The sequence below is a fragment of the Balaenoptera ricei genome, chromosome 4, assembly GCF_028023285.1.
Source record: "Balaenoptera ricei isolate mBalRic1 chromosome 4, mBalRic1.hap2, whole genome shotgun sequence".
NCBI lineage: Eukaryota > Metazoa > Chordata > Mammalia > Artiodactyla > Balaenopteridae > Balaenoptera > Balaenoptera ricei.
In genome coordinates, this window is record NC_082642.1 from 39,472,647 (window position 1) to 39,488,014 (window position 15,368).

At 41.0% G+C, this 15,368-nt stretch overlaps 1 protein-coding gene across 5 annotated transcripts in view; it reads left to right on the top strand.

The window, feature by feature from the left end:
* LRRC3B (leucine rich repeat containing 3B) overlaps positions 1-14,032 on the top strand; it is a 97,816-nt gene extending 83,784 nt beyond the window's left edge. For all 5 annotated transcript variants that reach the window (XM_059921950.1, XM_059921949.1, XM_059921953.1 and 2 more), the window contains one exon: positions 12,780-14,032. In XM_059921950.1, the coding sequence (XP_059777933.1) occupies positions 12,944-13,723 (780 nt within the window). In that variant the 5' untranslated portion in view covers positions 12,780-12,943 and the 3' untranslated portion in view covers positions 13,724-14,032. The remainder of the gene's footprint in view (positions 1-12,779) is intronic.
* The last annotated feature ends 1,336 nt before the right edge of the window (positions 14,033-15,368 follow it).

The window sequence follows — 15,368 nt, forward strand, 5'->3', positions numbered from 1 at the left end:
AGTGGGGGCCACTCTTCATCGCGGTGCGCGGGCCTCTCACTGCCGCGGCCTCTCCTGTTGCGGAGCACAGGCTCCAGACGCACAGGCTCAGCAGCTGTGGCTCACGGGCCCAGCTGCTCTGCGGCATGTGGGATCTTCCCAGACCAGGGCTCGAACCCGTGTCCCCTGCATTGGCAGGCAGACTCTCAACCACTGCGCCACCAGGGAAGCCCCCGTATGAGTTGTTTTTATGTGTTGAATATTTACCCCTTATTGGTCATATCATGTGCAAATATCTTCTCCAATTCAGTAGGTTGTCTTCCCATTTTGTTAATGGTTTCCTTCACTGTGCAAATGCTTTTAAGTTTGATTAGGTCCCATTTGTTTACTTTTGTTTTTATTCCTTTTGCCTTAGGAGACAGATCCTATATATATATATATATATATATATATATATATGGCTACAGTTTATGTCAAAGAGTGTTCTTTCTATGTTCTCTTCTAGGATTTTTATGGTTTCTGGTCTTACATTTAGGTCTTTAATCCATTCAGGGTTTTTTTGTTTGTTTGTTTATCCTGTGAGAAGATGTTCTAATCTCATTTTTTACATGTAGCTGCCCAGTTTCCCAGCACCACTTATTGAAGAGACTGTCTTTTCTTCATTGTATCTTCTTGCCTCCTTTGATGTAGATTAGTTGACCATAGGCACATGGGTTTATTTCTGGGCTCTCTGCTCTGTTCTACTGAGCTATGTGTCCGTTTTTGTGCCAGTACCATAGTGTTTTGATTGCTGTAGCTTTATAGTATAGTCTGAAGTCAGGGAGCATGATACCTCCAGCTTTGTTCTTTTTTCTCAAGATTGCTTTGGCTATTCAGGGTCTTTTGTGGCTCTATAGGAATTTTAAGACTATTTGTTCTAGTTCAGTGAAAAGTGTCATGGGTATTTTGATAGGGATTGCATTAAATATGTAGATTGATTTGTTTAATATGGATATTTTAACAATATTAATTCTTCCAATCCATTAACACAGAATATCTTTCCATTTCTTTGTACCATCTTCAATTTCCTTCATCAGAGCATAGTTTTCAGAGTATAGGTCTATAACCTCCTTGGTTAAGTTTATTCCTGGGTGTTTTATTCTTTTTGATGCGATTTTAAACTGGTTTGTTTTCTTGCTTTCTCTTTCTGCTAGTTCATTTTTAGTGTATAGAAATACAACAGATTTCTCTATGTTAATCTTGTATCCTGCAACAGTTCTTTGGTGGAGACTTTAGGGTTTTCTATATATAGTATCATGTCCTCTGCAAATAGTGACACGATATTTTTTCTTGGGAAGAGAACTTTTAAGATCTATTCTCTTAGCAACTTTTAAATGTATAATGCAGTGTTATTAATTATAATCACCATGCTATACACCCCAGGATTTATTTATTTTATAACTGGAAGTTTGTACCTTATTTGGCATCATTTTTATCAGGATTTGTAGATTGTTTCTTTGTTTTGTATTGATGTACCATATTTATTTAATCAGCCTTTGTGTGACGGATTTTTAGGTTCCTTGTAGGTTTTTTATTTATTCATTTATTTATGTATATATTTTTGCTATAACAAACAGTGCCTCAATGAAGAAACAATATTATACATATATCTTTGCACAGTTACGTTTTTAATGGAAAACAAAACAAAAAAAATGCAGGGTACCATATCATAGAAAAATAGTGTACTATTGCCAAGAAAATATTATAGGAGCTGTAAATAAGCAGGGTTTTTTTTCCATGGCACAGAGTTACAGCGTTCAATAATTGCCTGTTAACATTCTTTTTTTTTTTTTTAAAGATTGCTTTTATTAATTAATTAATTTATTTATTTTATGGCTGTGTTGGGTCTTCGTTTCTGTGCGAGGGCTTTTTCTAGTTGTGGCAAGCGGGGGCCACTCTTCATCGCGGTGCGCAGGCCTCTCACCGTCGCGGCCTCTCTTGTTGCGGAGCACAGGCTCCAGACGCGCAGGCTCAGTAGTTGTGGCTCACGGGCCCAGCCGCTCCGCGGCACGTGGGACCCTCCCAGACCAGGGCTCGAATCTGCGCCCCCTGCATTGGCAGGCAGATTCTCAACCACTGCGCCACCAGGGAAGCCCAAGCAGGTTTTTTTATATACACATTTTTTGACCAAGAAATAGTATCCTGTTTATCTGGTGGGCTGGGTTCTTACCAGGGAGCAAAATGACTGAGCCACGGGTCCCATTAGGCGCCTTTATGACCAAGATCAATGATGGCTAAATGAGGAGAAGGCAACTTAGCCTCCTGGAGCTGCTACCTTCCCCACTGGACGGCTCTGCATGGTTTGTTTTTGATGCTGTAGACACAGATGCAACACGCATTGGACAGATGTAACCAACTTTTTTTGGTCATTTTAAAGACATTGCTCATTATGTTATGCAATGGCCCTTTCAATGATGTAGACCATGAACTGAATTCAGATGACAAGTTGAGAATCCTTTAACCCTATTAATTTCACCACTAGGAATTTATCCAAAAGAGATAAATGCATTGATGCAAAACATTCTTTTCAATTCCACATTGTTTATGAGAACAAAAATGGGGACAAAACCCCAAAATATCTAACAAAATTATAATTAGCTGTTAGATTTAACATATAACTCCATTCACTGGGGCCTCTTTAGCTTCAAGCATAAGGTGAAATTTAAAAGATATTATCCCTTATGCTTTATGGTAACCCTTTCACAGGACCTTCTAAAAATGCTGAAATTTGAAAAAGTTTATCTCTGCCAATAACCAGTCATCCTTCACTGTATTAGATAATTACCATTTTGTAACGACATTATTTATCTTCCACTGGCTACCTGGAAACTCAGAGCTAAGCCAGGTACTTAGTTGCAGCAAAAGTCCTCAACCCAGTGTAATGGGGAGTCAGATAGAACGGACTTTGAGTTCTGTTTCCCACTTACTCTACTGTATTGGTTTCCTATGGTTGCTGAAAAAATTACCAACAACTTTGTGGTTTAAAAAAAGCACATGTCTCTTATAATTCTGGAGGCCATAATTTTGAGTCAGTCTTTCTGGACCTAAATCAGTCTGTTGGCAGGCCCATATCTCCTCCAAAGGCTCTAGGGAAGAATCCATTCCCTGATGCTTCCAGCTTCTGGTGGCAGCCAGCATTCCTTGACTTGTAGCCACATCACTTCAAGCTCTAACTCAGTAGACATCATGCCTTCTCCTCTTCTGTGTCAATTGTCCCTCTGCCTCCTACTTAGAGGGTCACAAAGATTATTCAGGATAGTCCCTCCATCTCAAGATCCCTAACTTAGTCCCATCTGCAAAGTCTCTTTTTCCTAAAAGTAACATTCATGGGTTCTAGGAATTAGGACCTAGATATTTGGGGGGCATCTTTTAGCCAACTACAACCTACCTTATGGCCCCTAAAGATTTATATTCATTCCCATGCAAAATATATTTATTCTACTCCAACATTCCCCAAAGTCTCAACCCATTATAGCATCAATTCAGAATCCAAAATCTCATCTAAATAGCGTCAGCTTTAAAGTCCCAAATCTCATCATCTAAATTATTCAAAGTAGATATGGGGACACTCCAGGTATGATCCACCCTGGGGCAAAATTCCTCTTTATTTTTAAAGTAAAGCATTTGGTTCACTGCCTTGCATATAGTAGAAATGTTAGCCACCATCAGAATTATTCCCTTCATTGCATTAAGGGGAGGGTAACACTTGTAGCCTCCACATTGTCCTAGCAGAGAGAAGACAAGATATAAAATGATGATAATGATAACAATAACAGTAGTAGTAGCAGAAGTGGTGGTAACAGTAACTCTTGCTGAGAGTTTTTCATGCAACTGAAGCTTTAAGTTTTTTTTGTTTTTAATTTTTATTGGAGTATAGCTGCTTTACAATGTTGTTCTAGTTCCTGCTGCACAGCAAAGTGAATCAGCTATACATATACATGTATCCCCTCCTTTTTGGATTTCCTTCCCATTTAGGTCACCACAGGGCACTGAATAGAGTTCCCTGTGCTATACAGTAGGTTCTCATTAGTTATCTCTTTTATACATAGTATCAATAGTGTATATATGTCAATCCCAATCTCCCAGTTCATCCCACCCACCCTTCCCCCCTTGCTATCTGTAAGTTTGTTCTCTACAACTGTGTCTGTATTTCTGCTTTGCAAATAAGTTAATCTGTACCATTTTTCTAGGTTCCACATAGAAGCGATACCATATGGTATTTGTTTTTCTTTTTCTGACTTGCTTCACTCTGTATGACAGTCTCTAGGTCCATCCACGTTTCTGCAAACGGCACTATTTTGTTCCTTTTTATGGCTGAGCAATACATGTTATCTAAATTAATCCTCATGAAACCCCTTTGTGGTACGAACTATTATTACCCCCATGTTCATTTGAGAAAACTGTGGGATAGAGAGGTTACCTAATTAGTAAGGAGCCAAGCCATGATCTCCATGCTGCCCAATTAAAACTAGGTCCACCTGACACATGAGTCTTATGTCAGTGTGCCCTCCTTTTTTTAGTCTTGATATTCATGAAATGCAGTTTTAAAGAATCGCTGCTCCTTTCACCTTGGGTTTCCATTTTGTGTATCTCTGAGGAGATAAGTCAAACTCTGATTAGCATTCCTAAGATTCTCCTGCTTTCAGGAAGGGGTTTCTTCTCCTCTTGAAGTTCTTTTTTGTGGTTGTTTATTTTTAAAACATAGAAGCTCCCCTCCAAATTATCATTTGAAAAAATTCAAAACTTTCAGATAAGTTGAAAAATCGGTACGATGAACACGTTCATCCCTTCACTTTCCATTTACCAATTGTTAATCTTTTGCCACTTTTGTCTTTTTCTTTCTACATGTAAATATAGTTTTGTTTCTGCTGGACAATGTGAAAGTTGCAGTCGTCGTGACTCTTGACCACCAAATCTGGTACCTTCTAAGAACAAGGACTCTCTCCTTTCTACTTATATCATGATAAAACCAAATAAATTTAAATTTTATACAATAATAGCTGACATTGTTTTTACACAAAATTTCTCCCAATCGTTCCAATAATGCCCTTTTCCAACCTTTTTTTTAAAAATCCAGAAGTCAATCTCTCACAACGCCTTTGTTACCAAGGCTGTTGCCCCAGAATCATACCCCGCCCCTCCCTCGAATGGAAACCAATTACTCTTACTTAAGTTTAAGGAGGAAGCTGCAAAGAGGAAAAAACAAGAACTGGTTGGAACCTGCTGGACCCAAGATGACAGAGAATTTGACTTCCAGTGGGTCTTGATCCTCATTATACGCTCATTATATTAGCTAAATGACACTCCCACCAGCACCATGACAGTTGACAGTTGCCATGACAACAGCCAGAAAAGCCCATATAAGGACTGAAAAGGAGTGTTGCCTCAGGTCCTAACCACACCCCTGTTCTCAGATAACTCACAAATATTCTTCCCACTCTTTCCAACCCCCTCCCTTTACTGTGAATCTCCTATATATTTGCTGTCTCCAAATATACAGGAGAAGTTGACTTGCGAACTAAGTTCCTGCTTCTCCATTCTTGGCCGTTGAATAAAGCTTGCGCTATTCCAGTCTCAGCACTGGTTTTGTCATTGGCTGTGCAAATCTGATCAGAAAAAGAGCCTCCCTGGCCAAGACAAAGGGTCTCAGCCCAGGCTAGGACCCCAGGGTGGGTTCAGGCAACTAATTCAGTAACATTTTTAGTTGTCACGTCTCTTTTTTCTTTAATCTAGAACCGTTCTCAGCCTGTTCTTATTTGATTTTGGTTTTGTTTGTTGTTTTTGTTTGTTTTTTCCCTTCAGTGACTCTTTGAGGAATCCTGACCAGTCACCCTGTAAGATGTCTCAAGTTCTGGATTGGTCAGGTCGCTTCCTCTTGATTAGATTCAGGTTAAATATATTTTGGCATACTGTATCTACTGAAAAAAAAAAAAAGCACAACCTAAAAGTTGAGATTTATGTTTTATTTGCGGACAACACCGAGGTCTTAAGCCCGGGAAACAGCCTTTCAGATCGCTCTGAGGGACTGCTGTGAAGAGGTCGGGGGGGGCGGGGGGAGCCAGGATATATAGGAGTTTTTGCAAGAAACACCAGGTAGTTGAAACACCAAAAGATTCCTGTTCATTAAAGAAGACCAGACATCTCAAGTTAAGGAATTTAGTGCTTTTCTATGCATGGGAAGATGCAAGACTCTGGGCTCCTTGAAATCATTCCTTTGATATGCACCTCAGCTTTCTGGGACCGGTATCCTGTGTGTTCACATCCTGAGTCTTTTCAGGGTGCACAGTGTGTGTGGGGGGTGGGGGCGGGGGGGGGGGGAGAGAGTGGCTGCAGCAGCTGGTGGCCTGATGGAAGGCATCCAGTTTCTATCCTGAGTTCCCTCAGGGCTCACCTGGCGGCTGTAATGTGATGGCTGCAGCATCCTTTGTTTACTGATACGGCAGCAACCTTTTTTCATTGACAGCTGTATAAGTGATGTGAGAACTATTTCACAGTTGATTATGCTTAGGAAAAATAAATGTGAGGCTCTGGAAAAAAATGATGATTGATATTGGATACTAAAATAAATACTAAATACTAAATACTAAAACTCATAATAGAGCATAATCTTTGAACAGTCATTGACAGTTTCTGAAGCACATTTCACACATATTTATTTTATTTTATCCTTATAATTATGAGACCAGTGAGGTGGATATTATTGGTGATAGTCCTAAGGCAACTAAGGCATGGGTGTGTAAGTGATTCAGTAAATTCCTAGAATTCAAGGAAGCTGGACTTTGAAGCCAGTTTCTGGACCTTGGGTTTGGATCTGAATCCTATACTTTTGCCACCAAATCATTTGCTAGGGTTAAGTAGGATAAGTTTTTTAAAAATGATAACAATCGTTCACCCCACTCAGAAGTACAACTGAATACAACATAAGTTAGTGCTTTCTAAAAGCAGCTTTCAAGTTGCCTCTGGACCCTGGAGCATCTTTGGGACCCTACATTTATGTAGATTATGTGTTAAGAGTTTGCAAAGCTCTCATGGTTGTAAATGCCTTAGGCACTTACTGAGAAATAATAACAGAGAAGCAGAAGGAAACTGAGACAGATGGGTTCCCACTCAGCCTTCCTATAAACTTGCAGCATGTTGAATAATAAATACAGATGTTAGCCAAGATATAATCTTATCTTTAGTCTTTGTTAGTACCCAGAGAGGGATAGATGCTGGGTTCAAAAAAAAGGTGCTGTTTATTTATTAGTGTCAACTGGAGAAAAAAAAACCCACAACCTAAAAGTTTCCAGTTAAGTTTTATTCGGGGACCTTATGAGGACTATAGCCCAGGAGAGACAGCCTCTCAGGTAGCTCTGAGGGACTGCTCAGAAGAGGTAAGGGAGAAGCCCAGATACATAGGAATTTTTGCTGAAAAAGAACAAAAAACGAACAAAAAACCCCAGGTAGTCAATCAAAAGATTACTGTAGTCACAAACAAACAAACAAAACCCAGACATCTCAAGTTAAGGATTTTAGTGCTTTTCTATATATGGGATATGGTTTGTGGTAGAAGAGAGGTCGTTGGGTGGGGTGGAAGGGTGAAAATGATTTTGCTTTTAGGGATGCCCAGTTTGAAGCCCTGGTGGAATCTTTTGGTGATAGATGTTACCGAGTCCAAGCTCGCTCTGCTTGTCGTGCAACAGGCCAGTAAATCAGGAGACGCGGTGTTGATGCAAGGAATAGCGACTGTATTCGGAAAGCTGGGCATCCAAGAAGATGGCGGACTAGTGTCCTAGAGTACCATCTTATCAGTGTCCTAGAGTACCATCTTATCGGGGTCTGGATGCCAGTTTCTTTTATAGAACAGAGAGCGGGAGGAGGTGAGGAAGTAAAGTAAAAAGGCCATGAATCTTGCAAAATATCTCCTGGTTTTGGCCATATAATTTATTGTCCATTTGTATATCTTGTTTTTCTGTCCATTTTTCTGTTGGATCCATTTCTTATGCCTCTGGGAAGACCTTCTTGTATATTAGAGAAATCAGCCTTTTATTTTATCATTGATCATTTCACTTTGTATATTTGCCATACTGAAATTTTAATTTTAAGTACTTACTTTTATGGTTTTTTATTGGTTTGAATTTTATGTCCTAAATTGAAATACCTTCCTGTTTTTCTATTTTTGGCCTTTTAATCAAATCCTTCTGTTTGGTAGCAGAGTTGCATGGAAGCTAATTGGAAGAAATTGGTGTGTCTGGTATTCCTCTCTGAATCAAGGCATATAGCTATCTCTGAAGAGTTCATGAAACCCTGAGTGTCCCTGGGTATCCCCTAATGATGAGAAGAAAGAAACAGGAAACAAGACAGAGTTGGGTTTTTTTTTTTTAAATTATTTATTTATTTATTTATTTACGGCTGTGTTGGGTCTTCGTTTCTGTGCGAGGGCTTTCTCTAGTTGCGGCGAGCGGGGGCCACTCTTCATCGCGGTGCGCGGGCCTTTCACTGTCGCGGCCTCTCTTGTTGCGGAGCACAGGCTCCAGACGCGCAGGCTCAGCAGTTGTGGCTCACGGGCCTAGTTGCTCCGCGGCACGTGGGATCTTCCCAAACCAGGGCTCGAACCCGTGTGCCCTGCATTGGCAGGCGGATTCTCAACCACTGCGCCACCGGGGAAGCCCAAGACAGAGTTTTTAATCAGCACTGAAAGAATAGTCTTCTCAGGCAGGCTGCCAAGTGCATTTTTTTTTTCTTCTGGAAACAATATTTGGTGGTTGACACCCAATCCCAGCATTAATTGCTGTAGCTCTGAAACTCGTGTGACAGGGAAATGGGAGCAAGACATGGATATAGGGATAAAATGGCCCTCTTTGGGGGCGCAGCTCAGACCTGAACAGCACATCCAGAAATCCTGTAGCTTCCTGGTTGCCCCAGACATATATGAAAGGAATGAGGGTATGAGGATAGGGCAGTATAATGAGTTGAGAAATTTGAAGGGGGAGTCAGGAGGTAGGAAAGATGCTGTTTAATTTGGGCTGTCCTCTTGGTGGGTCTTCTTCCTTTTCAGGAGGGCAGGCGGGAATTGCTGTCACCACTGTTGCATCACCAGTGTGACCCCAAGCCTTCACTGTGTTCCACCCGCTCATTCTGAAGTTAGCAAGGCGGCATCTTTTCCACCAGCAGTATGGCTTGTTTGCTACTTTGGGTTTGCGGGTAGACCTGATGACGAACAGAGCAGGAGGGAGCTGTAGGTTTCCAGGCTTCTCCCTAGCTCTGTCCTCTGCTGGATGATCACTGATGTCTGCAGAATGGCCGGTGTTTTACTCTGAGGCACGTCTCCCCACGGCTTCCTTTCCTAGGAATCAATGTTTACCTTTCCAGTACTTTAAGGCAATGCCAAGCTGATAATCCCTTTGGAAAATAGTAATTCAGCACAATAGAGTGGAGAGGCAGCTCTTCTGTCCTTCCTGCTGAAGATAACCTTGATTCGATGTATTTGGGCATCTAAGGGCTCAGCTCTGTACATCCTGCATCTTTTGTCACTTTATAATGGATGAGAGTGGAGGCTCTAGAGGCTGTCATGGCAACCCAGTGATCCAGCCAATCTCAGAAGATTTTATTCCCTTTTTATGAATCATAGAGAGAAAATGAAATAGTTTGAGTCCAAACTCTTTGAATGCAAGGAATATTCGGTATTTGTACACCCAATAGGCATTCCATCCGGTGTTCAGGTGAACCATGTGGGGCATGAAGGATTTCATCTCAAGAAACTTTGCACCATTTCTTGTCTGTGACCATGACCATTGGACTGATCATTCTGGAGAAACAATAGATTAAGTCTAGAGACGTGTACTGGGAAAAAGTTCTATTCTTCAAATAAGAGTGTGCATTTGTGATTTTTCCAAAGGCCACCATTTTAACATGTAAAACCAACAGACATTTGATGAGGCAGTGCTTATATTCGAAGTAATAAAAATAATCACCGTAGGGAAGAAAAACCACAGCTAGATTGCTCAATACTTCATTGGTTCATTCATACAATGGATATTTATTTAGCCCTTCACACAGGCCAGGCACAATGCTAGGAGTTCAGAATGTTCCTGGAATAATAATAATAACTCTAGCTAACAAGTATTGTGCACTTACTATCTATCACGCATTGTGTTAAATGCTTTACACGGATTATCTCATATAATGCTCAAGTCAACATTGTTATTAGATGCTTTTATAATCTCTATATGAAGAGAAGGGGAGTGAGGTTTAGATAGCATAATGCTCATCAGGATTAGAGCTGAAATACAAACCCAGTGTACTTTTCACTTCTTAATTGTTTACTATTGTCTCTACACAAGGTAGAACTTAGAGTCTAAATTAGAGAACACTTTCCTCCAGATAGACATGGAATCTGTCTCTGGAGAGATGTGGAATGCCCTCCAGAGAAGGCTTTCCTTCTTTCAGCACATACTCAGGTCGCACATGCTCAGGTGATGGAAGTCGCTTGATGACAGGGGCTCCCTTTGTTTTCTCTAATCACACTCATTCCTCCCATCTCCTGTGTCCTTCTCATGTGCTGCTCACAGCCATATTTGCCTTGTCCTACTGCCACACTCTTTCTTCTCTGAGTGTCCTCCCCTCCACACCTGTTCATGCTTTTTCTCTCCCATCTAGACAATTACTACAGTCCCCAAATGCCATGCGATGAAGTTTTGAAGGAAGGAAAACATGGAAGGGAGGTAAACTTCCACTGCAGATGAAATGAGCTGTTGACACACGGCTTAGTACGCCTAGGGGTTCATCTCTAGCATCTCTGGCATTGGAGGGACTCAGGATTCCAAAAGCACATTCATTGCATTCTGCTGTTGCTAATCTTATTTTTTCCATGATGAACAACCCAGTTCATTATGTTTTCAGCTCACATTAATCTTCCTTTCTGTGAGTTTGGTAACATTTGGAGTCATTTCCCTCTGTATTTATCCATCTGGGATCTTTAGAAAAGACAAGTTTGCAGAGAGTCATTTGTTGCTCACTGCTGTAAGGGGAATGAATGTTCTCCTTGTTTCTCAGATCCTGAGAGAGAATCCTCGGAAGTCAGGCATGGATCCCCTCCACAAGGCAGAGGGCCCCCTCCCTGGGACCCGATGGGGTCCTTAATGAGGGATGGAGTAGCAACGTAACAGCATCAGAAGTTACAGCAATCCCTGGATTCTGTTTGCCCTCATGGAGCAGATGGGATTGGGAAAGAGCTGTAGGGGGAGTGGAAAGACTTGTGAGATTAATGAGTCAGAACAAAGTCTTTGGCCTGATTCCTGTCTCTACCACCTGCAAGCTATTTGATCTTGGACAAGTCACATAATCTGTCCAAGATCCACTTGCCTAACCTGTGAGGACGCCTGTCCTCCTTACATGAGAGAGTAGTTTTGAATGTTCACTTATGTTCTCATCTCCATTTTGGGGTAAGTTCATAACCTTGCTCATATCACTAAAGTTTTCCAATTACTTTTGGCCTTTTTCCAACACTAATACATGTATATATATATATATATATATATATATATATATATGATTAGAAAGAAAAATAGGCTATTGAGGAAGTCTTAGAGCCTAGTATTTCTTTTTTTGGGGGGGGTAAATTTTTGTTTAATTTTAGAACATTTCCCTAGAACAGATTACTTGAAAGAAAATTACAATGTCAAAAGATATATATATAGAGAGAGAGAAATGTATATGTATATAAAATTTAATGTTCTCAATAGATATTGCCAAATTTCTTTCCAAAACGTATTCTCAAAAGATGTGTTAATGAGGATGCTATATTATACTATTTTTATAAGCGTATGGATGGTATTTTCAAAAATTACATTGATAGAAGAAAAACATTCATATCTCATTTTATAGTTGCATTTCTTTGGCTGCTAATTACATCATTTTTTTCCAGTTTCATTGACATATAATTTGCATACAGCACTGTATAAGTTTATGGTGCACAGCATAATGATTTGACTTACATATAAGAGGCTAGTATTTCTTAATTCTCTTTTTATACTAAAAAAAAAAAAGGCTTGGAGGTGTGTGTCATATTTAAAGATCTATTGGAGAGGGGATACATTGTTTAGAAAACAAAGAGAGAATCCTTTGGAAATTCAGTTAAGGACATCCTTCCGGGTAAAATGTAATCTTAAGAGGTCACAAAGGAGGCAACTCTTCTGGAGATTCCATGCTGTAGGTCCTTAGCAACATTTTGTTGTGAAGGATGGAATGCACTTATACGTTCCATGGTTCAAGTAAGAGATTTCTTTAGAGAAAATAGTCCAAATTGGGCATCCATTCAAAAACCATGAAAGATATTGTTATCTATGGTCATTAACTGTAAATATCAGTATGATTTCTCACTGCTGCCCAAGTGAAGGGCTCAGTTGCCTTGATGCCTCTGTTATTGTAGGAAGAAGCAAAGGGGTAATTACATCTTATTGCTGTAAAATTTACAAAGGGTTCAGGATGTGGTGAAGGCCAGTAGAAATGAGAGGAATCTGGACTGTCTGCTCTAATTCTGTGCAATGAACAACAAGTCAACATCATTTGGAAATGTCATTTATTGACAGTCCTTTCCCCCAGGACCTGGGATTTGAGCAGGAGACCCCATTACACAGATAACTCCCAGTGGTGTTGATGGAAATTACCTGCATAACCAACTCTCCTGCCCACATAAAATGCCAGATGCCTGAGAGCATTTTCAATTGCAATGTACCTCCCTTTGCAAAAGAGCTAATTGCATCTGCTTTCCTTTCCCTTAGGTACCCAAGCATGGACCGGAATAATGAAGAGATACGTGTATTAGCTGCAGCCCTTTGAACCACGCAAGAAGGAAATCAACAGTGTGGACAGGGCTGGAAGCGTTACCACACTCGCTTGTTGGAATAAATGAAGAATGGGCTTGTGATTATGCTGACATCCCAGCATGAATCTGGTGGACCTGTGGTTAACTCGTTCCCTCTCCATGTGTCTCCTCCTACAAAGTTTTGTTCTTATGATACTGTGCTTTCATTCCGCCAGTATGTGTCCCAAGGGCTGTCTTTGTTCTTCCTCTGGGGGTTTAAATGTCACCTGTAGCAATGCAAATCTCAAGGAAATACCTAGAGATCTTCCTCCTGAAACAGTCTTACTGTATCTGGACTCCAATCAGATCACATCCATCCCCAATGAGATTTTTAAGGACCTCCATCAACTAAGAGTTCTCAACCTGTCCAAAAATGGCATTGAGTTTATCGATGAGCATGCCTTCAAAGGAGTCGCTGAAACTCTGCAGACTCTGGACTTGTCTGACAACCGGATTCAGAGCGTGCACAAAAACGCTTTCAATAACCTGAAGGCCAGGGCCAGGATTGCCAACAACCCCTGGCACTGCGACTGTACGCTCCAGCAAGTTCTGAGGGGCATGGTGTCCAATCACGAGACAGCCCACAATGTGATCTGCAAGACCTCCGTGCTGGATGAACACGCCGGGAGACCGTTCCTCAACGCTGCCAATGACGCTGACCTTTGTAACCTCCCTAAAAAAACGACTGATTATGCCATGCTGGTCACCATGTTTGGCTGGTTCACCATGGTGATCTCGTATGTGGTGTATTATGTGAGGCAAAATCAGGAAGATGCGCGAAGACACCTTGAATACTTGAAATCCCTGCCAAGCAGGCAAAAGAAAGCCGACGAACCCGACGATATTAGTACAGTGGTGTAGTGTCCGAACTGACTGGCATGGAAAAAGAAATCTGTTTGGGATTGCAGTAGAATAAGTGGTTTACTTCTCTCATCCATTGTAAACATTTGAAACTTTGTATCTCAGTTTCTTTTGAATCATGCCACTGTTGAACTTTTAACAAACATGACAGCATAACAAATCATTTTCGTTTAGGTGATCCACCCCTCCGTTGTACTCCTGGTGGCATATTCCTGAGTCAGCTACTTCTCTGAACCTTAGTTCTATCCATCTCAGTATTTAATAATGAAATTTATTTTTTTAATTTGAAACCAAATAAAAGCCTAACTTTGAACCATGAAAACCAGAGTGACTTATTGGTCCAGAAAACAGTACAGTCATTCCATTGCTTTAAAGAGAAACAGACAACTCTTGTGAACCTAAAGAATGATCACAGTGAGAGATGTTATTAAGTTCTACTGTACACTGGGGCGCCATAGCTGAGCTATCAGCCAAGGAAAATATGTCAGACTTCAAAATACTAAGCCTTAGCAAACTTAAGTGATAATACATAGCGTGGCAACCTGCAGAGGCGTAAGTTGGGCTGTCTCTAGGTGTTTGCTACCCAAAAGTCGGTGTGTTTAGCAAAACACACTACTTCTACTCTATGCTAGACACATGGGAAAAAAAAAGGAGCACATATTCTGTCCTCAGGATTACCTTCTGGTGGACAGAGGTGTGTGACCAACATAGAAATAGCCATGCCGAAAAGGAAGGTCTTAATAATCACGTAGCATCAACTGTGTGCAAGCATGGTGTGAGGCATTTGTATACGATGACTCCAAACCCTGACTCCCAGGGGAGAAAGTGACAACCACCCCATCTGCAGAGGGGGAAGCCGTGCGTGAAAGAAGTCCAGTGACCTGCCAAGTAGAAAGTATCAGAACTCGAACTTGAACCAAGTCTCCCTGACTCCAAAGACTGAGGTCTTCTCATTATGTTCTGACTGGGTTGGCTGATAGAGGTATAATTTACATATTAAAAAATGCACCCATGTTAAGCGTACAGTTCCATATATTTGACAAATGCAAACACCTGTGTATCAAGATAGTCTGTCCCTGACATTGTTCAGAGATAGGAGAAAGCTCATTTGGTGCTCGGAGGAGGGAATTGTGTTTCTTCGGGTTTAAGCTGCAGTTAAAGGTCATCCTTGAGACTTGGGTGGGATCTCATCAGATGCTGTAGGTGAGGAAGGTAAAGGAAGCAGAACACAGGGATAAAAGTAGGGAGGTGTCGGGGACCAAGGGGTCTATGTAACAGGAAGCGAGAGACAGGCCTGGAGCCACATCATGGGAACTCGACCCCAGACTCAGGAATAAAAGTAACTAATACTGTTTATGGAACCCTTACTATACACCAAGCACTTTCCTTGGGTTGTCTTGGTTAATCCTACCATTACCCTATGAGATAGTCTTCTGTGAATGACGAATCAGAGACGCAGGAGTTTAAGTAGTTAATTCAGGATCCTAGAGAAGTATTATAAGCTTGTAAGTAGTACTGCAGATATTGAAACCCAGTCAGTCAACTCCAGAACCAACGGACCTCTTAGCTGCTATACTGTATGCTTTGCCGTTGTAGACTTTTACTACTTCAAGTTGCTGGTTTGCCAGACCTAGAGGTTTGCAGA